Source organism: Aulonocara stuartgranti, assembly GCF_965226115.1.
Source record: "Aulonocara stuartgranti genome assembly, chromosome: 11".
In the NCBI taxonomy this organism is placed as follows: Eukaryota; Metazoa; Chordata; class Actinopteri; order Cichliformes; family Cichlidae; genus Aulonocara; species Aulonocara stuartgranti.
Window position 1 is genome coordinate 30,874,819 of NC_138947.1, and position 22,674 is coordinate 30,897,492.

Sequence of the window (22,674 nt, forward strand, 5' to 3'; positions counted from 1 at the left end):
CAGAGACCCAATTATAAAGCTCATTATGATCACAGTGAGTCGGTCATTTTATTCTTCAGTTGAATCTGCTGGTGTGTAATGCAGACGGTTTTGCCACTGAGTCCTTTCAATAACACCTTTTCTCTTCATCAGGTTCGTCACTATGGAAACAGTCATGTCCACGCTGTCAGAATATTAATTGAACCGAGTGTGTGTGGGTTAGCACTGACACACCTCGGTGTCTGGGTTATAGCGTGCAGAGTGTGGAAAGGGAGGAATTTAGGACCACATTACCATACCAGCAGATCAGCGGGGGTGTGATTCGTTGACACTGGGAGAGTGTTAATGAGAGGACAGGGCAGATCCGCTGCCTCCTGTTCTGGGGTGGACATAGCCACACATAAACACACCACACACACAGAGACACAAAACTGCAGTTCAGCAAAGTTTCAAATAAAGGCTGAGTGGTGTATAGGCTGGCCCATGGAGGCTGGTGGTTTAATATACTTTGGAGCTGAGTGGTACAGAGAGCGCTGGCAAAAGGGTGTCACACTGTTTTCTGTGTGTTTAAGTCGACAGTCTCACGGCACTCATCCACTGTATATTCATTACAGTGTAAAACCTGCAGCCTATCACTGTCACACAACAATAATAGCCTCCACTATACACTACTGGTCGCACTTAGATTCTTCTCAGCGGTATTCATTGGAGACAGGGGGAGTGTTGATTACGAAAGATGAAATTTGCTATCGTTGTTGTGTTTTTATGTTACCGCAACTTGCACGGTGAGAAAAAATGATAGTTTAAATAAGTGTCCATAAGTGTAATTTAATTTCCCCCAGGTTGGAGACGTTTAAAGTATTAAAAAGTGTGCAGAAGAATTTGCTTTATCAAATATGATGTGGCCATCCAGGGGCCTTCTAACCCCCATCAGAACTACTTTAGCATGTGAATAATATCAGTTTGCATGTTGTGCTGTCAGTAATGGTTCAGTGAGGACTTGAGCCATGAATGAATTGAGATGTTGCTCTCTCTCTTTTACTGTGTGGATGGAGCTTTCTGGGCTCTCTGCACAGGCCTCTCAGCTCTCTCAGTGGAACTACATCAATACTTTGCTCATAGCGGGACAATACACTTCAATGTACAGCTCTGTAGCTTCAATGTATAATAGATGACTTCCCATTCCACATGAGACAGAGGCCCACAGCGCTTGCCACTGCGTTTCACCATTATTAAGTTGCCATGTCCAGCTAAAAGCTTGGTGCCAAGATAACAGCAGCACCATCCACCTCTAAAATGGGATTTTGTCGGCATGTGTGATAATCAGCACTTTCTCGCCCCTGTTTTGTTTTAATGCATGTTTCAGTAACTTGATGGACAGTTCAGAATCTCAGCGTGCCTGAATAAGAGTTTGTCATTGCATGATGGATTCATAAGTGATTTTGATGGATCATTTGCCCACTGTCCAATACCAGGTGCACTCATGGCAAAGTGCAACCTCCTCCCCTTCTCTACATCTGAACATATACCTGTATATATATGCGCTCACCTCTGCAGGGTGTTGATCTGTTTGAGCCTCCCGTGTCACCGCTTGTTTAGTAACACAAGGCAGAAAATCAAAACTGCAAAGAAACACTGTTTTGTATTGTGAAACAGGCCTATAATCTTTTTAACCTGACCCTAACATTGGTTTTTGGATTTTGCTGTTGCTACTAAGCTGTTTGGACTTTGTATTTATAGGCTATGACAAGCTGTGCTAGAGGGCTGTCGATATCATTCATTCCCTTTAATACAAACAGATGTGTCAAACCTTATTTAATGCCTATTGATGTCTGAGATTTCCCCAGCTCTGCCCACTGTTTCTATCAGAGTGAATGCAACAGCCACAGTATTGGATGCAGGTATAGTTTTGAGTTGTTGCAATGAAACTTCAGCAAATTGGACTAGCATGCCACATTGTTTTATTCGCTTTGATTTTCATGGTGTCTTTGAATTTAACTGTCAGCTCTGTAGGTTGATAATTTTCATTTCCGTCAAACCATGTGGCAACCTTTCATTCCTAACCAGAACCCATTATACTAGATATCCAACCTTATCGTATCTAACCGAAACATTCTGTTTATTTATTATATATCACTGCATTGTGATTTTAAATGTAACAATTGATTGAAATCCAAAACCAAAACAGTGATTTACAACAATACGATAGTGTAAAGAGACACCATTGGTAATTGGCTGTCAGTCATTTACTGTTATTTTGATCAATTTTCTTTGTAAGGGTAGCTGTAGCTAGGGATATATATATATATATATATATATATATATATATATATATATATATATATATATATATATCGTTAGCAACAATGATGGTAAACCCAGCATGTGGCTCTGCTGTCCGCTTGTTTATTTTCCACATAAACCTTTCACAATAAAGCTCAAGATCCTTATGAGATTTTTCAAAATAAACCAGACCAGTCAAAACAAATCGACGACCTTATTTCTAAACGAGGAGCTACCTCTGTAGCATGGATGTGGTTTGGTTATGAAAAGTCTGACACGGACCAGAAAACTGTACTGTGCAGTTTACAGATGAGAAGCAAAGAAAGAGCCATCAGATGCTAAAAATAAAGACTCAAATGTTGGAACAGGCTTTTCCCCGCAGCACGCCGTGTAATAAATACTTACAAATAAAAGGCGCCCGTTACAACTTATGTCTAAAAATGTATAGTTTCATGCATCTGTCAAAACGCTCGACTTCAGCCCAGCTGGAAACACTTCACGCAAGTTGAGTTGCCCAAGATTCACAGAATTTACAGAAAATGTAAAGTTTTGTGACATATATCGTTGTCTGGATGATAAATGTCTTATATCGGGATATGAGATATTGGTCATATTGCACAGCCTTAGCTGTAGCATTAGCCAATGCCACACACTGTAGTATTTATAGCTGTCTTATTAGATGACCATTTTGAAATACATAAAACTAAACAAATACATGAGTGATAGTACAAAACACAAATGCAATAAAGCCACACAGTTCATCTTTAATGCTGGTTATTAACATTAAACAACATTAAACAAGTCTTGATGACTGCCCTGACGGTGCAGTGTGTTACAAGCCAGTGTAAACTAGTGTTTCCATGCTTCCTCCGTCACAAACTTTGTAATGAAAGTGTACACCTTTGTTAATCGGTCCTGTGTAGCACCTGTGTAGTGTGGTTGTATCGCAGAGCTCTGTCCCCCCTTACTGATTAGGAGGTTGTCTAAAAATAACATCTGGGGAGAGCAGTATATAGCCAGCAGGCAGGGAAAACAAGGGAGCAAGGGGAAATTGGCTGCTTGTGTATTCTACAGACCATGAGGGAATGTTAGTCAGAGAATTGTTGACTCTCCTATTCCCTGCCTGCTTCAGTTTGTCATGGCTGTGTACTAAAATGAAGGGGACCATATATTTAGCTGCTGTGATTCATGCTCAGCAGATTGCGCGGGTGCAGAACGCCGTTTGTTTTTAGAGTCAAATACAGTAGCATTTGCATTTAGCTCGTCTCCAGAATCATTCAGATTGCCTTGCCAATGCATGGCCGCATTCAGGTTTGTTAAGCACACAAGATTCTCAGCGATGTACTTCACAGGGAAACCTTTCATTCTTTCCTTTTTTCTCCCTTGGTTATAACTCAATCACCAAGATGACACATTCATGACCATTATAAAAACATATCTGTGTGTTTCACTACCTCTTACAAGGATGTCCTTGTAAGAGATATTAAGTGCTCAGCTGTGTATGTGTTGTGGACTAAAACCTTTGTAGGCTTTTAATATTATTTTGAATTGACTGCAATTAAGAAGAGAAATGTAACTTCAAAAGATGTAGGTTAAAATGTTCATCTGTTTTCTTAATCTCTTATCCAATTACGCTGTAATCATATTTATCTCAAATACTTAAAGGGAGGTACACTACAATAACAACAACTAAGGTTTTTACAAGAAATAATGACAGTATAATCACTTCTTTAAATGTAAGCAATACATACGTAATTTTAAGTAGTGTGCAATTTACTGGTAATTTTACAGAAAACTAACAATATTTTCCCTGTATTATTGTAAACATGCTGCACTTTTCAGGGAGCAGGCTGTATTATGGAGTGGATTAATCCTACCTTTTTACATCTTTATTTAATATTCATCACGTTGATGTGCATGATGGATTACTTAATAATCCTTATGCTTTACCAAAAAATAAAACATGTAAATCCTTCTCCCTTACCAACTTGCAAGAAAAAAGTAAATACCATGAAAATTTGCAGGCCTGTGATCTTACAATGATTGAGCCAAGCTGAGCTAAATTATTTTTCCTTTATCAATCACTGTTTAAACACAATTTTAAAAAGCAGTGTGCAGAAAAGAGTGTCTCCTTCCCTGCAAAATACCTAGAAGTTAGGCAAGGTTAAGCCACCTCCTACACCCACACCCTGAAAAGTACAGTGTGCTTACGACGTAAGATAGGGAAACGTTGTTTGTTTTTGGGTATACTGCAGTAAAATTTGTGTCTCATTTCCCTGTAAAATACGAGTTACTTACAATTTCATTGTTTCTTCTTTTCTGTAAAATACAATGCAGTAGTTAAAATTACTTACATATTACTTTAATTATTTACAGATGCCTAAATTAATTAATAATATGGTTATTTCTTTATTTCCTGTAAAAGCCTGACTTGGTACCATTTCATTAGTGAATTGTAATGACTTTATTAGTTGATGTTTCTTCTTAGTGATACTTGCTTTGCTGCGCCTTGCAGTGTTGTGTAGCCACGAGGCAGCGTCCACGATGTGGTCGCCTTTTTGTTTTTCTTTGGCTGAGTTGCTCAGAAAGGCATGAGCTCTTGTGACCGTTTCCATTAGTGAGAGACGGCCTTTGTTTTTCCCGACACACGGCAGCTCCTTTCAGTGTCTGAGCCGGTCTCACAGCCTCTCTCACACAGCTGACCCAGTGTTATTATAATTCAGCCAATTAATGAGCCAAGTAAAATGTTCCTTATGGGGAAACGACAGCAGTAAAGAAAGCTGACATTGTGGTAACGGTTGTTTTACTTGGTTGAACCACAAATTGGATAAAAGGTGACCTCGGTTTACATCTCCTTGAATGTTTTGTCAAACCGTGTCCGTGTTTGATCTATAATTGCGCCAATCATTTCTTCACACCGTTCCATTATGGCCTCATGCACCCAGTGCTCCTGCTTGTGCACATTATCCCACTATCCCAGTACATGTTGGGAAGTGCTTTACAGTTTTTGGTATTGACAGCAGAAACTTTATTTATTTATTTATTTATTTATTTATTTTTATTGAAGAGCAACATTCCAACACATCTCGAGATTCTGTTGGATCACACGGCATAAACTATGCTGTGATTTGTAGACTTGAGGAGATTCCTTGTATTGAAGTAGCGCGTATACTGAAACAGCAGATGCTGCCGGTTTCCTGCGGAGTGGAATGAAACCAGAGCCTTTCTTATTGAAGATGCCCTGGCGCTGTGCTCTGCTGCGTGTCTGGAGAGTGAATAAAATGCCCATTTCTTGTGCCATGATCCAGGGTGAAGTTTAATTTTAGAGCAATCACCGACTCCCCATGTGCGAACACCCCTGCAGCTGCTAATGTAGAGCTGCTTTTTTCTTTCACTGCGTGTCTGTTTTGGTCCTCATTGCTAGTTCATGTTCTCCCACTCCTGGCATTTTCCAAAATTTGGAAGTCTGAGGCATCGTCACTGCTTTCTTATGTTGTTAGCCCACTCAGCTTGGACCAGCTAACAAAGCACATCAACACCTCTGCTGTCTACTTACTGAGTCGCATATTGGGTTTCAGTCTGCCATGCTGCCATGACCAGCAATTAAACAGCGACACAGTGGATTATTCATTCATAACAGGGAGAGGATGAACTCACAGTTATGACAGGTCGCCTCTAAAAAGCACCACAAACTCCATCATCCACAATCAGCAGCTCCAGATTGTGTTTTCCTACTGAAAGCAATCATCCGTCAAAGGTTTTCATTTAGATGGAGGATAATTGATTTGGCGCACGTTCGCAGTTTGGCAGGTCAGTATGTTTTTGATCAAAACAACTTGCTTTCCAAGAATTTCAAAGTGCTACACAGGTAATTTTGCAGGACAGAGTTGATTAAATCAAACCTCATAGTGTTTCAGAGAGAGTGGCTTTTATATTGAATGAATTGGTTTCATTGCAGATATCTTGGATGGACCTGTCTGAAAGTTCCACTAGTAATGTAAGTGTGGTGTGTGAGCCAGCAGAGACATAGTCTGCCACAGTGATTCCCAGCTTGAAGTCCTTTTAACTGATGAACTTATAATGAGGGGTGACATGATGGTCACTAGGGTAGGAATTGATAAAATGCTAAATTGTTCTATGCTTTTTGGGTGGTTTCCTTAGGAAAGACTATATAGGCTTCAGGCCTTTAAATTCATTTATTGAATTTCATAAGAGCTGCTCGTGGTCTTTAGTGGTTCCATAACAGACCATTGGACCCAAACACAACATGAATGAATTGATTTGGGAGACCTTGTCACAAGAAACATAAGTTACAGCAGCACGATGATCCATTCATTAGCAAGCTAATAATGAAAATACTGTTGAGCCGCCAGTGCTACCCTTCGCCCTCCTAGTATGGTATTAATAACCCTGGAGAACCAATGGGGTCAGATCCTACCCCATTGGTTTACTAGGGAAACCATGGGGTCAAATTTGACCCCATGGGTTCTCCAGGGTTAATTTGAAGGTTCTAGGTGACCTAATTTGACCTCTGACCTTGACTTTGAGATCAAGGTCACTGACAACTAATCCAAGATTTTTAGTGTCATATTATGAATTATGAATCCTAGATGGCTTCTTTTTTGAGTTATCACATTCACAACCATGTCCACACTGTCCGCCCACACAGCAGGGTGATAAGAGTACCCCATCAGTCTTTCACGGCTGAGGGGTAATAATAATAGTGGTGTATAAGAAAAAATGTAAATTTACAGCAGGTAATTCCACAGATATTGGTCTAAAAATCAATTTCTAGAAGAAAATGAAAACCAGTATTTTATTTTCCTGCTTCGACAATAAAATACTCATGATGGTGCCGCAAAATTAATGTAACATCACCAGCAATCAGTGCACTTAGTGATAATAAAAAAAGTTTGCAGAGCTTGTTTTAGAAGAGTACTATTCTCTTCTTTATTATGCAAAGAATTCAGTGATAGTTCTCTGTACGCCTTGTATAGATTGCAGACAGGAACTGCTTATAGCTTATAGTTTCAATAGTAGACCTGCTATGATGTGCGGTTTGGAGACGGTTGTATGGAAAGACGGAGGGTGGGATGGACAGGATTAGAAGTGAGTATATATGGGGGATGACTTGGGTTAGGCAACATTAGCTGCCTGTCTGACATCTCTGATTATGACTGTATTGTATATTTTTTCAGAAACGTAAGCCACATCATCGTTGCTGTACACCTGAAGCAGCTCTGTTTCCCCCCCTCCCCTCTCACTCACTGCCAGGCACTCCTAAGCCCCAGAAATAGCAACACTGGTGTATGACTCATGTTTTGAGCTATCTCAGATGCCTGATGATAAGGGAACGAATAACGCCGCTGATTAGCCATGTGCAGCATCTACAAAACAAAGACTTACGAGAGAGGTGTCTGAGGGTATCGGGTCAACATATGTGCATCATAAATATTTTATATAAATCCAATAGCCTCCTCCAATCATCTCTTCTTTGGTCCCACACCCTACCCCTGAATAAATAAATGCTTGTATAGTATTCTTGAAGCTCAGTGGCCGACTTGCTCAAGTCAAAGAGCAACGTTGGCCTCTTTTCAACATCATCTTCATTCCCAAGAGCATCCTTCTTTCATCTCCATCCCATCTTTTGTCTTTCATCTACTGATTTTCAGTATTCCATCCACCCTTCTTGCCTTTATCCTTCTGTCTTATCCCATCCCCACCCCGACCCTTCTCCAACTGTATAACTCCACCTTCTCCTGTCCCCATTAACCCTTTGTCCCTTTATCTTCTGCACCACCCTAGCCTACCCATCTTTTCCCATATCATGCATTTTTCATGTTCTCTGACTAAAACCTCAGTAGCCGCAATTGCCCTCCTGTTATCCTCTGCCATCCACCTTAAATTTGCTCTGCCTTCTACTTCCTTTACATACCTGCCAGGTCCTTCCAGGAAGAGTAGAGACGTTGTAAATGTCATTTTTAACCCCCACCCCCCAAACACTACACTTCTTCCTCTTTAGCTGTCACTGTTCTATGGAACATCCTTCCATTACCCAACCAACATGTAGCATCGAGCCCTTCCTTCCCCTCCATCAACACTCCAGTTCAGCCCCCCTTTTCCTTTTTTTCCCCTTCTGTCTCCAGCTTAGCACGCCCCGCTTCCCATCTGAATCCACCTCCTTCTCCTCTTCTTGGGCTCGCAATCAGATCGTCGGTGCCCTGATGGAGGTCAGTCTGGTCTCCTTCTGCTGTGAGAGGCAACGGGGGGAGTTGGCCAAGATTTTCAGCCCCTGTCATTGCGCTGCACGGCGGGCCAGGAGGAGAAGGGAGCGAGAGAGGGAGGGGAGGCAGATGAAGGAGAGGACAGTGCGATAGAGAGAGAGAGAGGAAAAGCAGGAGGGTAGCAGCAGAGCGAGAACAGGAGAGATAGAGAGAGCGAAAGTGGTCCGGGCGCTCACAGCTCACATTGCTGGCTGGCTGGCTCGCTCACTGTTGACGAATGAGCTGTCTACCCACGGGGCTGGGAAACGGCAGCTTGTGACAAGCTGGGGAGAGAGGAACATGAATGTAATGCGCACCTTGCCTCGTTTGCTTTCAGATACTGGCCAGAAGAAGACTCCAGAAAAGAAGGATGGCAGGCGCATGTCGTTCCAGAGACCCAAAGGGACCATCGAATATTCTGTGAGTAACACACAAGCAACTCTCCGCTCCTCCTGTATTAATGCTGTTGTGTGTTTTTGATGCCTTTCTGCTTCAGTGTGTGTCTCCTGCTGGTGGATTATGTAGCTCTGACTATCTCCAACAATATTCAAGCTGTAGTGGTTGTGCTTGTGTATGGTGAAGGCACATGCTTCGTAGCTCATTAGTGAGGGCGATAAGCATTTTGTGTATTTTGCCAGCCTAGCACGTGTATCTCATCCTCAAACTGTTTACATAAAGAGGGCAGTGTGTGTGTGTGTGTGTGTGTGTGTGTGTGTGTGTGTAGTATACATAGTATGTGTAAACAGACGAGTGGGGTTACTGATAGAAATCTTATGGAAACAATATATTCTCTGTTAAAGATACAGCCTCAGCTCCATTTTGCACGTAGATGTATAGAAAGCAGAGCTCTGTTCTTTCCTCCAGCTGAACTAGAGCAGGACAGGCAGGCAGGAGCGCTGGCAGGATGTGCATTTGTTTTTCCACTTGTTCTGTCCGCCGCGAATCGGCGAGCATTCCACCACAGCGCTCGCTGTGCTCACGAATGACCTTCCGACTGCCTTGTCATTTCTATTGATTTAGCTGTTGTGTAGGAGAAAGGAGGGGGGTTGGTGAAGTAATACGGGGAGAGGGAGAGAGGACTCTGGTTCCCTGGCATGAACTGAAAATGGAACTGTGTGTGCTTTGCCTTGTTGTGTTCTTCAAATGACCCTCAAATCCAGCTGCAGTCAGACTGCCTTTCCTCGCCTTTCTCTCTGTGGAAGTGGGATTGCTGTGGATCTGTCTGTCTCTCTGCTGAGGACTGAGGAGGAGATGAAGAGAGGAAGGAAAGGGAAGAGGGAGCTAGGGAGCTTACTGTCATTCCTCTACCCTAACCCCACTGTTATTGTTCCCATCAGTGCTGTTGGCTCCAGTGTGATTTCCCAGCACCAACACCGCCTCCACCTCTACCGGCTGGCCTAACCTGTCAGTCATCTGAGACCTGCTGATTGACAAGGGCCTTGTTTACCTCACCGGGGCTCGAACAGGCTTAACGGTTACGACAGGATATTTGTCAGAGCTAGGGCACTGTGTCATGGCCCCTTCATATAAACAGAGGGGCAACAAAGAGTCAGCAAGATGGACAGAAATGCTGACATTCAAGAAAAATAGGGAGATATTTGAAGGATTTGTATCTTAATCAAATGCTGCCCACCCACTAAATTATTGCTAAAGTGATGGATGCAGTGAGCAGTCTTCCTCTATCACTGGGTCCTGTAGTTTCATAGCGAGCGTTAACCTACAGCGTTCTCGGGGATATAACCAAATCTTGCCGACACTGTGAGAGACACATGACCGCCAGTCCCAGTGATTGAGAAGCGGCTTTATCTTAAACCTATCTCCCACTCTGAGGATGGCAGGAACGGCGATGTTTCCGTATTTCGCTGTCCATCAGATAAGTTTATAATCTATTGCACAGCACCGACAGGAAAAAGGAGTTTCCGTTTGTGCCACTTTATCAATACAGTCGCCCTCCCTCTTCCTCCGTCCTTCTTCTCCTTCTTCCTTCCTTTACGTCTCACACAGGCTTCTTTCTGCCCCCCTCTTTTTTTCTTTTTTTTTAGTTTTGAGAAATCACCTGTGCAGCTCCCATCTGCCTAGACACTGATAACACCAGTTCATTCAGCCAAGTCCAGCTATTGGCTGACCTGCATCCAATTTAAAAAGTGTTTGAAGTCTCTGGAAACAACAGAGATGGATGAGGAGACAGAAAGATACAGACAGAGCGAGACAAAGACTAGCACACAAGTGAGTCGCTATCGACAGGGTGGGGACTGTCTTTCCACAGACTGCCCGTGAGGACGGTCACTCAAAGTCAAATGAAACGAAGAACAGAAAAAGTGCTGGCCACAAGTGTTTTTCTCCAGACACACTAGCTTTATCACACCATGGAGATGGATGCTCCAGTTGGATTGCTATTTTGGATCTTGCCTGAGTTCCTCATAGACCCATTAGGTGTCCTGACTAGCTCCTGGTCCCTTTTATTGCATACTCGGGTTTTACATTTGCTCCCTTAACCATCATTTCTGTTTGATATGATAGCTTTGTAAAGTAAACTCTCGTTTATTCTGGGACCTAGAGGCGTATGTAAAAAACAAAAAGCATTCAGACAGGGCCAAGTCCTAGTGCATATTTAGGTGCATGATGAGGTAAAAGTGCACTGAGTATGTTAAGTAACAATCACTCAGTACTCTGGGACACTTTGCACAATGCTTAGCCTCAGTTTATGCCTCTCGTGTTTTACTTTATATTGAATCATACTGTTCTCGCAGTATGTTTGAAACTGAATATAATAATGTTTATATTAATATATTGAAAGTAAAATGAAACTAAAATTAAAAACAGGTTGTGGTTTATGACCACAGTAATTTTCATGCACCACATCAGATTGTTTGATGTCTACATGGTTACAAGTTGGGGTCCATGGTTACAAGTTGTTAGAAGTGGTCCACCCCTTTGGACCACTTCTAACAACTACCGACCTCACCATTATATACTTCCTTTGGTAAAGTTGATTTGTTTATGTGCTGTTTAATTATTGTACAATAATGGGGGGGTTTTCTAAGAAATTGTTGGATTTTTGAGATCCTGTCACCAATCTGTACAGCAAACATTAACCAACTGATAGCAGTCTTCCTTTACCACCACAACCAGCTGGAATATGGGTCCTGATACACACCTGTATGCTTTTTCCACATCTGACACCTAATGGTGTTACAGTTTGGATATGGATGCTGTCAGGGGAGGATATCGCTATAGAAAAAATTACCTTTTCTTCAACAGAATCAAAAGGGGATATACATTGTTTATTTATTTCTGACTCGTGATCAGTTTACTATATGCAAAAACGTAAACAGTAGTTGGACTTTGTGTTTAGAAGCAGCATTTTAAGCTGCTTAGCTCCATTTATACCTGATTTTGATTTTGGACATAAGCATCAAGAGGAAGTGAACAGATTCTGACAGCTTTAACAATCAGCTAACTAGGCAGTGGTGCAAAAAAAAAATCTGCATACAAATTCATATCTGTTAAAACTGGTTGCTTAACTTGAACGTTGGTAAGGACGTAAGAAGCATAAGCTGGGCTCCACCTACAGTAACTATTGTCATCTCCAGTAGATGGAACCAGGAAGCAGGAAACTGGTCTGCAAACTAAGGCAATATACTGTATAAAACTCCCCTCCAGTCGTCTTCCTTAGACCTCTTCCAATATATCAGGATATAACGGATTAATTTAGTCAAATCGTAACCAGTGTCCCAAACAGGAAGGCTTGCATGTACAACAGGAATTGGAATCATTTTTTCATGTTGAGTCATGTTTAGGTCATTTTTTTGGCCTGAACATCCCTCTCCCTCTTTCAGTCTATTGAAGTGCTCTCAGCTGAACTGGCATAGCAGAGCTTTCATTATATTTTGTACAGTGACACTAGAGAGTGGTGAGGGGAAGGACTGTCTGGATACCAGATTTGTGGGGAAAAAAGAAAGTTGTCAGAATTGGTTATCTAGTTATTCTGGCAACAACACGAGCAGTCAGATAGATTTGAAACTGTTTTGGATCTAGATGATTAAAGAAAACAAACAATAAAACAAACTGAGATCTATTCAGGTATTAACCGCAGATTTACTTTTACAACATGATTTGCTGAGTAGTGCATTGAATCTTTAGGGCCTTGTGAATGGCATAGTCAGTTGGTGATTTGATGAGTCTGTTATTCAATTAATTTGGTCCCAATAGATGGATTGCAATTAGTTTATTTACAGTATGTCAGAATGGGCAGAGAGTGAAGCCAAATTTTTGTGCATGGTGCCTGGAAGAGCAATATCAGTAATTTTAGTGTTGTCAAAATGATTGCTGAGCACGCTGACAACAATTGTGGTTTCCTGTGAAATGTCTCAACTGTTGGATGGTCATTACACACCTAATCTTCCCTCAGGATGAGTTATAATATCACTGGCATTCTGTCATGTAGACCAGACTCGTGGTCTTAACTCTGGGAATGTTTTTAATTTGGCAGAAGAGAGCAAGCTCTTGGATGTAAAGTGTCGTTTAAACACAGGAAGCCATAAATGACTTTCCCTAGTAAAATGCTGTCTAAAAATACCTACAGAAAATCTTGTGTTTTACATACTTTGTAAGTCCTATATTCTGCTTAGAATAATCATAGTGTGATGCAGGCATAGCATGACTCAGATGTGAGGAAGGTGTAGGCTTGTAATGATGGAGACCATGGTCACTCCGTATCAGCAGTCTGCAGGTTTAATGGTCTCTGCTGGGCTCAGAGGAAGCACTGTGGGCATTGGAGAACTTCAGGGACATTAGATGAGTCATACACAGAGTCTCAGGTGTGTGTTTGTGCCATGCATGCCCACACAGAGACTTGCACACACACACATTAGTGGTAATCTTAACTTCCCAACCTCCTGACAATTAGTCACTTTGATTTCATTATTCACTGCTGGGTGAGAGAGGGGGAGCCCACTGTTTGAGCTCTTTCAACAACTTCCTGTCTGAGAGCAGCAGTCAATAGATGATGGAGAAATGATGAAACTGAAGGGGCGTGTGGATGGAGGAGGGGATAGTGGGGAATAGATGTGGAGTAGATGGGGACCCATGGATAAGTAGTTGGATGGATAAAAGGGGGAGATTGATTAATGGCCTAGATCAAAGCATTGTTATTGAATGTGCTCACCCTACATGTTGGACTCTGATTTTTGATTAAAGTGAAATTGGACTCATTTCCAGCTCTGTATTTTCTTATTGCAACTCTTGACTTAGAGTGAGGGTGGCCTTCAAGAACTTGAAGTCCACCCTGTGTCACTGTTCTGTTTTCTGCTGTACTGAAAGCTGAAATGTAACCATAAGTTAAAAAAAAATGTGGCACACACAAAACCAACTTCTGTCTGTTACATGTTTAAGTCTATGTGACCTTCATAAGTATTCGTATTTGTTTCTGGCCCACAGACATTCAAAACCTGTAATTTCACATTGATGAGTTAAACATTTTTTTTTATATATTTGGATTTTTTTGTGTAATTAAAACACAGATATAAGATACCTCTAGGTTAGTCAAAGTTTTTAGGTTGTTTTGTCCATAAAGAGCTCTCACAGCTTTACTGTCCCTACCACAGAGGAATTACTGATGGGCCCATTTGACCTCCTTTTAGACAATCCTGACTCAAGCACTCCCTCCACTTTGGTTGTTCTGTGTCATGGTGAGCGTCTCTCTGCTTGGCTGCCTCATGTGTGTCATATGTGTTGGTGAGTCAGTGAAAAGACCATCAAAGCCTGAAGCAGCGGGAAGAATCAACGAGACGGCAAACCTACTGTGGGTCACCCCAAAACGAACAGAATAATGTCACTTTCTCACATGTGACTTACTGCGGCTCTTTATTAAGGCCTGCAAACAATCAGCACACAGTACACATACCATTAGGGTAGTAAGGACAAAGTCACCATGGCAACTGTCATGCAAAGCTGAGCTTCATTCTTCATTATAAAATGAGGAGCAGTAGCTCCTCCGATGTTGCATTGTAGGTGATTCAACCGTACGCTGGAGTTTTATTTTCAGTTTGATGGCGTCGCGGTCGATTCTTTTTTACCCTTGTTCTGCCGCTTTAATTTCTTCTGTTCATTCAAAATTTAAAGAGCACAAACACACGTCCTGCATACTTGTGTGCATCAACCAGCACCTGTCTATAATTAAACAGCTTATGCTTATAGTGCTGTGATTACATCTTATTTCCCTTGTTGACCTTTAGCAGTAGCACTTGTAGATTTGTTCTCATGTGCCGTACTTAACATTACATGCCAGCAGACTCCTTAACGGAGCCATTTGTCTTAGTCCAGCCGAGTAACTGCGCTTGTTGAATCTGTTCGTTCTGTCCCGTTCGACGAGGTGACCATTCACTGATGTCACTTTCAAGATGGCTTTTGTGGCCGTCCTCTACCCTTCTCCTCAAGGAGAGACTGCCAGTAGGAAAGCTTAATTATTCATCTGCAGTTTGAGATGAATAATGGGTAGTATTGATCCAGAGGATAAGAAGATGGGATCCACCTGTCTTAAGTGGCCATGAACCTGATGGCAATTGCTCTCTCTTTCTCTTTTCCTCCCTCTCTCATCCTGCTGTCAATGTGTCAGTAACAGGTCTTTATCAGTGGGTCACATTTGACTGTCCTCTGTCGTATTCCACTTAATTGAGTTACAGATGGCTTCTCTTACAGTACGATCGATGGCTGAAGTCTCTGAGGCGTGGAGCTGTATGCATTTCATTTTACTGATGTATGTTTATTTGTTTATTTATTTGTTTATTTATAAGGAACCCCATTAGCTTCCACAACAGTGGTTGCTAGTCTTCCTGGGGCCCAAACCATCAAATACCACCAAATAAAATGTTACACAATGAGTTGGATGCAAAAATGTCCACATAATATGGCTCTTACATCCACAATAAGGTTTTACAATTCTGAAAATGTAAACATGTAAATATTAAAAATGATAAGAAAAACACTCAAACAAAATACACAATTTCCATTACAAGTGACATTACCCTCTACAATTTTTACAAATAAAGCATAAGGCAACTTATTCCACTGAAAAGATGCTCTAAATATAACAGAGTTTTTCAAAAAGTTACTTTTAACTCGAGGAGTTACTAAATTGTGGTTAGTTGAGAATCGTGTAGCATGATTATGTATTTCATCTGGATACTGCAACTGAGCATAAAAAAAGTGTGGTGTGTTTACCAGTATTGCTTTCTTTAAAAATACAAGTAAGCCATAGTATAATTTAGCTTGTACAGAAAGCCAAGAAAGTTTATCGTGCATTTTATCAATACTTGTATAATATGAACACCTTAACACTAATCTGGCCGCCCTATTTTGGACTAACTGAAGTCTGTTCAGATCTGTCTTATTAGCTGCTGACCAAATGATTGAGCAGTACTCTAGATGAGATAATACTAGTGCATTAATGACATCTTTCATAATTGAAGAAGTGATATAAAAAGAGCATTTCCTAGCTATAGCTATGCCCTGTCCCATTTTCTTAATAACAGAGTTGATGTGCTGAGACCATGAAAGGTGGTGGTTTATGGTAACACCAAGTAATTTAATCTGGGTGACTTGTTCTAATACCGATCCAGCTATGGAAAGATTTAGTTGTGGGCTGTTGACGAAGCGTACTCTACTTCCTATTAACATGGATTTGGATTTAGACACGTTTAAAATCATGTTGTTTTTACTTATCCAATCAAACACGTTCAGCAAATCTAGTTGTAATACGCTTGTCAATTCAGAGTGGCTACTGGCTGAATAAAACATGGTGGAGTCATCAGCATACATTACAAGATGAGATTTATCCAGGACATACGGCAAATAATTTGTAAAGACTGAATAGAGAAGTCGACTGAGGCAGCTGCCTTGGGGTAGACCACAGTTCATTTCACAGCCCTCTGAGAAATAACCATTATAATAAACCTTTTGCCTTCTTCCAGACAAATAACTTTCCATCCAGCACAAAGCAGCTGGTGAAAATCCATAACATTTTAGCTTATCTATCAAAAGATCATGATTTATCAAATCAAATGCAGCACTAAAATCCAAAAATACCACCCCGGCCAGATTCCCATTATCTAGATATTTATACCAGTTATCTGTCATGTGAATAAGAGCTGAACTGGTGGAATAACCAGGTTTGTAGGCATGTTGAAACTGAGTGAGTAACTGATTTTCTGTTAGGTAATGTTGAATTTGTTCATAGACAATCCTCTCCATAATTCTACTTAGAACGGGGAGTAGACTAATAGGTCTGCTATTGACACCATTAAAAACGTCATTCTTGTTTTTAGGAATGGGAATTATTTTCGATTCTTTCCACTGCAATGGAAATAAGCTGCATGCCAAAGATCTATTAAATATGTGACATATAGGAAGGGACACAAACTTGGCTGCAACTTTGAGCAGTTTACTGTCTATATTATCAGAGCCTGAGGATGTATCGTCAGGAAGTGATATCAATAAGCGCTCTACCATCTCCACATTCACTGCCTCAAACTTAAATTGGCATTGCTTATTATTCATGATAACATCCTGTATAAGACACTGTGATAAGGTGGGATCGCCTCTGATCATATTAGATTTTAAATTTGTTATTTTGTTGCTGTAATAATTCACAAAATAATTGGCTATGTCCTTGGCTTTACTTATAAACGTACCACCCGTGTAGATATGAGACACCACCGGAGCAAGATCTCTACCCATCATATTATTTAAAACTTTCCACACCTTTTTGCTGTCCTTGTTGGCCTCCTTGAGCTTAAGTTGATAATATTCTTTCTTCTTGCGCCTATTCAATTTAGTTACTTGATTTCTTAACTCGCGATATCTTGCCCACTCTTGTGGACTGACAGACTTATGTGCTTTTGCTATATCCCTTTCTGACATTGCAGCCTTAAGTTCATTATCTAACCAAGGTGCGTAGTTCTTTTTAACAGTAAATCTTTTTAAGGGGGCATGTTTGTCAGCCAGGTAGCAAAAGTTTTCAATAAACATAGATAATGCCATATCAGGGTCACTCTCGAGGCAGATGTCAGTCCAGTGAATTTCTTTTACGTCATTAATATACTTATTTGCATTGAAATTTTTGTATGATCTATGAAAAATCATCTTTTGTGCGGTTTTCTGTGGTTTCATTTTCTTGGTCAAACCTACAAGATTATGGTCACTGTATGATGCTAACTGTGCTGCTAATATTACTGGCTTCCAGGAATAAAGTGATTAATTAGGTGTAAAAAGCAAACTTGAATCATACTATTATAACATCACACTCAGTGCCAAGACCGTCCCACCATCTGGCTTTGTCGATGTTTACGTCAACATCAGATATTTATAATCGTATTGATTGGCAGCAATGTGATACAAGAGCCAATAGCTGTCATAGGTTTGGACAGGCTTTAAAATATCTATTTGTGGAGAAACAAACAGAGGTTTCTTCACTCTAAGCCAAAGATTTGACCTTATGCTGCAGAATTGTAAAGAAAAGCTTTGAAAAAAGGGAGCTTTATGAAGCTGTAGATGTCCTATAGGTTGGCTTTGTGCTGGGCAACAGGAACTATAAAGCTAAAAATAAACAATTCATGGAAGAGACGGCAAATAGCAACAAGGGAGAATCAATGCTCTCCGCTTTGACTCTGCAGGAGCCCTGCTGATTATTAACTGTTCACCTTCCAAACTAAAACACAGAGAAGCTCTACTGATGTTGGCCAAATACTGAGGACACATCACACATGATGGAAGCACTAAATGGAGGGTTGTAAATATTTCTAGGATGCTTGATGATCAGTTATGACATATCAGTAGTCATTTCTAATATCTGGGGCATACTGAAGTGACCGGATTATCCTTCTTTTTATGGCCACGTTATAAATACACAACCAGTGCATGTCTGTGGATGTCACTGTCTTGTCACAGAGACTTTTCTGCCTTCTTGATCCAGATCTCCTGTCCTCCTTGAGACAGCATATTCATCAAGCTAATGTGCTGCTGTTGTTTGAATGAACAGTAAGACTCTCTGTACAGAGGCAATGAGATGACAAATCATGTGGATCCTCACTACTGTCATAAGGAGTCCAAGAGCAGTTGTTAATCACAGAGCTGTGTGGGAGGACTTTTAAGATGGGAGACCTACCTGTCACCACAGCCTCTCTTTGTCTTCCTTGTGGTTCCCCTTCAGTGAGTTACCTTCTGTACTGAGAAGAGAAAAGCAAGGAGTTGCTTCATAGTGCTCCCGTTAAGGTTGCTTTACTAAAACTACCAACAAATGTTGGCTATGACAACACCTGCCTCTGGTGGTGTAACAGCAGATGCAGTTTAACTAAGGTTCCCACAATTCTGAGGGCAGCGAAATAACTTTTTTGTCATTTTAACAAGCAGCAGTGCTGCAGCAGTAGTAAGATATGTGTGGTTCACATTAATTAGAGATAACTGATCTGAAGTTTAGGGATGAGCTCAAACCCCTAACAGTCTTCTCCAGTCCAGATTTGTAAATGCCTATTTGCTCCACAGATCCACTTCTTCTAGTTTCGTCACCACACCCTCCTTCCCCTTATTTTCTACCTAACTCTGTCTGGCCAAGCTTGTTGATTCATCGATTTGCATTTGTGGTTGTTGCTAGTGAACAGTGACCTTAAGAATAACCTCCATAAACAAACGTTGCATGAATATGTAAATGGGCAAGGGTATAGTATATAAGTATAAATAACACTTATATACTATAATAACTATAAATAAATTTGAAGTGTCTGTATTTTTGGTATTGAAAGGTTTCTGTTTCTGGTAAAATTGAGCAATAGGATATGAACAACAATCGTGTTTGAACTGTCTTTGTTTGTATGTAGGTAAGCAGTCCAAAAGATGGTTGGGTGCTAACTACTGCATCACTGTGCCACGCAGTGCACTGGACAACTTAATACGCTTTTTTACCCCATTTCACCGGTGGGTAGAAATGGGATTGTTAACCTGGATATCGACTGGCTCTGCAGGTAGCTAGCTGCTAGAAAATCATCTGTTACCCCAGAATGTTACCACATCCATCCTGTTCATAATACTGCAAATATGCAAGTATTTCAGTGGTTTCATTCAATCAGTGATAGTGTGATAGTGACATAACATACATTTCTTAAAATGAAGGGGCCAGTTTGTCGTGTTTTTTGATCAGCAGTACAAACCCAACGATAACCACTAATCGTAATCACTGTGCTGTCCAGTCTTGCTAAAACTGAGCATCGAAGTCTTACATCAAATTTAGCATTTTTGCTTAAAAATGATTGTAAAGTTATCAAGCTGTTACTCAGCGAATCATCAACCATGATCACATTGTTTTTAACCAGAATTTTGTTTTTAAGGCAGTTCTTGAAAGACCTAGGAAGGTTGTTTACATGCAGTTTGAGACAGTTTCTATAAGTGGTACAGAAAATAGATTAAAACTGTGATCACATAAATGGTCATGTTTCAGTAATTACCAGCTAAAAGAAACTATACTTCTTTTCTATGTTTGTAAGCTTGAAAATATTCATATTTATTTAATGTTTATCTTCACGTTGTGCCTGCTTATCAGCTAATCAGTTTGTCTTTGGTTGGTACCTTGTAGAAGTCCTGCTGTCTGTGAGTTCGATGCTGTTTGCTCCTGTATTTACTGCCTGTTTGCTGTACAGCTTTCGTTTATCTTAATCTCAATTTTGATTGAATTAAATCTGGCGTGATGAGCAGGGACTGAAAATCTAAAGGTATCCAATAGCATTTTGAAATGTGAAGGATACTTTTCTAATTTGATTTGTTTTTGAGAAAATGAACAAATCAACATTTAATAAAGCTGGATGATTGACTCAGCTCGGCAGACTACTGTATTATTATGTATCTCCCTTTTTGACCCTTCAAGGAAGATGTTTTTGTGGAACAGGGCAGATCTGGATACACAGTTTCATACAAAAATACACTTTTGGATACATATTTCACATGTATAACATACAATTGTCTGCATACTTCCTCACTGAAGCTGGTGAAAGATATTATTGTTTTGAATTTAGAATATTATGTTCATAGTAGTGTATAAACACATAGAGAGTGAAAAGAGGTGAGCGAGGAAGAAAGACACAATGAAATTATGGGAAGCCAGCAGCCTAGGCCTATTGCAGCAAAGCCTTGGGAGGGTTCAGGGTCACCTGAGCGAGTGCTAACAATAAGCGTTATAGAAGGCTAAAGGAGAGCTTTGCAGGTTTGCATCATCTGTGGTATATTTCCGCTTACAGTGAAACCTGTGACTGTCACCGAGCCAATCCATACTGCACAATGCATTGTGCAGTACTGTTTTGTTGGGTTCCACACATTGGTGATTCAGGAGGACTGCCTTCCAGCAGCGTGACTGACCTGGTTGAGCTGATTAGTTTGTTCCCTTCCAGGTAGGACAATAAAATCCCAAAGTCTGGGTTAGCACTCAGCATACACTCTCTCAACCCAGATTAGTGTAACCCTGGCTAATTCAGGCTCCACTCCAGCTCTCGTAAGGACAGGACAGACAATAACAGCGATTCAGTAGTTAATTTGTCAGTTTCTGAGATTTCTGACAATTTCTGCGCAGATTTCATTTCGACGCCTCTCCGGCTGTATATTGTTGAGCTTCCAGATATGCTCTCTCACACTCTTTTAATCGCTCAGTAGCGGAGGATGTTCTCACCAGTAAGTGACCAGTATCACAAGGTACATCAGCTCCAAAAGCTAATGAGCTGTGCTATGGACCCCAAACAAGTGACCCAGCAGTGTTACTGTCACTATACGTCTATGATAATTAGCCTTTTGCTAGTCAGCTCTGCAGGATTTCTGCCATCGTTATCTACTTTTCTCAGATGACTTTATTGTCACTTACTCTAATAGGGTCTTTCCGGAGATAGGAGCCCGATATATCAATAGCTTCTTCTTAAGTGGGTGATTCATTGCATCATCAATGAAGTGTCTTTACTGAAACATTTCAATATTTTTAACCAATTGAAATAATCAGAGTAGTTGCAGTCAAGCATGGTGCTGACACTGATGAAAGTTGATTAGTGTTCGATCGACATGCAGCACAAAGAAAACATGTTCAGGATTTTTCTGGGCTCGAAACAGGACAGGGTGACTGAGAGCGAACATGATTTATGTACATGTCATTAGGTAAAGAATGTGTGTAACCTTAATCAGCAAAAGTCAAAGCATTTTCTGTGTTCTTTGAGCATTTGATAAGCAAAAGTAAAGGTGGGAAAATAAATCCTGATAATAAAAAAAACTTGTTAGGTGTATCCAACTAAAATTCGATGGATACAAACATGTTCTATATGATGTAAAACCCATGATGTCCCAGAGCCTTTTACCCAAGGTTGCAAGTCTGTTTATTATATTTCATGTTGTCCTGCACACTTAGACAAATTTATTTCCGTCAGCTGAGGAGCTGCACATGAGTGTATCATACTGATGTCCTATTGCAGTGCAGCAGAATATCCACTTTGCAGTATATTGTATCGCTTCATCTTGTGATATTATTATGTAATACAGTGGCACCAATTTGTGAATGTGCTAAAGAGGGCAGTGTTAGTGTTTCATGAAACGCAGTTTTTTTTAGTGGTTTCTAAGTTTGTGTATTTCCTGCTTGTGACGAGCTTCTTCAGATATAACGTGCAACTGCCTCACTCGCAGTGGTTCCATGTTACTAATGTTCCAGCTTGTGACTGTCCTCTGTGTGTGTCTCTGCTTGCACATCTGTCTGTCTGTGGAGGAACATCTTCCTGAAAATAGTCTGTCATGTCAGGAATTTGAGGAAGCCTGTCATTCCTCTGTGCTTTTCTAGGAGTGTTTCCATAGATAAGAAGAACAACCGAGTCGGTCCCATGACTGCTGCACTAAAACACACAGTGTCATTATCCTGTCCTAATTATGCACAGTTCAGAGTCAGCCTTGCCTATCTGGTTTTTAAGGGTTCTCTCCCCCGAGCTCACTCTTTTCTTCCACATGCTCTTTCTGCCATGGCTGTCATCCTTATTTGGGAGCTAGAAACTCCCACTGGACATGTTAGACGCTTAACTAGTTCTGACTCTTGGTGCACATCTTTCTTGTGTGGATTTTAACTGGTAGAGACATGCATACGCAC

General features: G+C 40.7%; 1 protein-coding gene across 8 annotated transcripts in view; it reads left to right on the forward strand.

The window, feature by feature from the left end:
* The window catches only part of oxr1a (oxidation resistance 1a), a 198,358-nt gene that overhangs the window by 141,603 nt on the left and 34,081 nt on the right, over nt 1-22,674 (forward strand). For all 8 annotated transcript variants that reach the window (XM_082551232.1, XM_082551231.1, XM_082551233.1 and 5 more), the window contains one exon: nt 8,863-8,945. In XM_082551232.1, the coding sequence (XP_082407358.1) occupies nt 8,863-8,945 (83 nt within the window). The remainder of the gene's footprint in view (nt 1-8,862; nt 8,946-22,674) is intronic.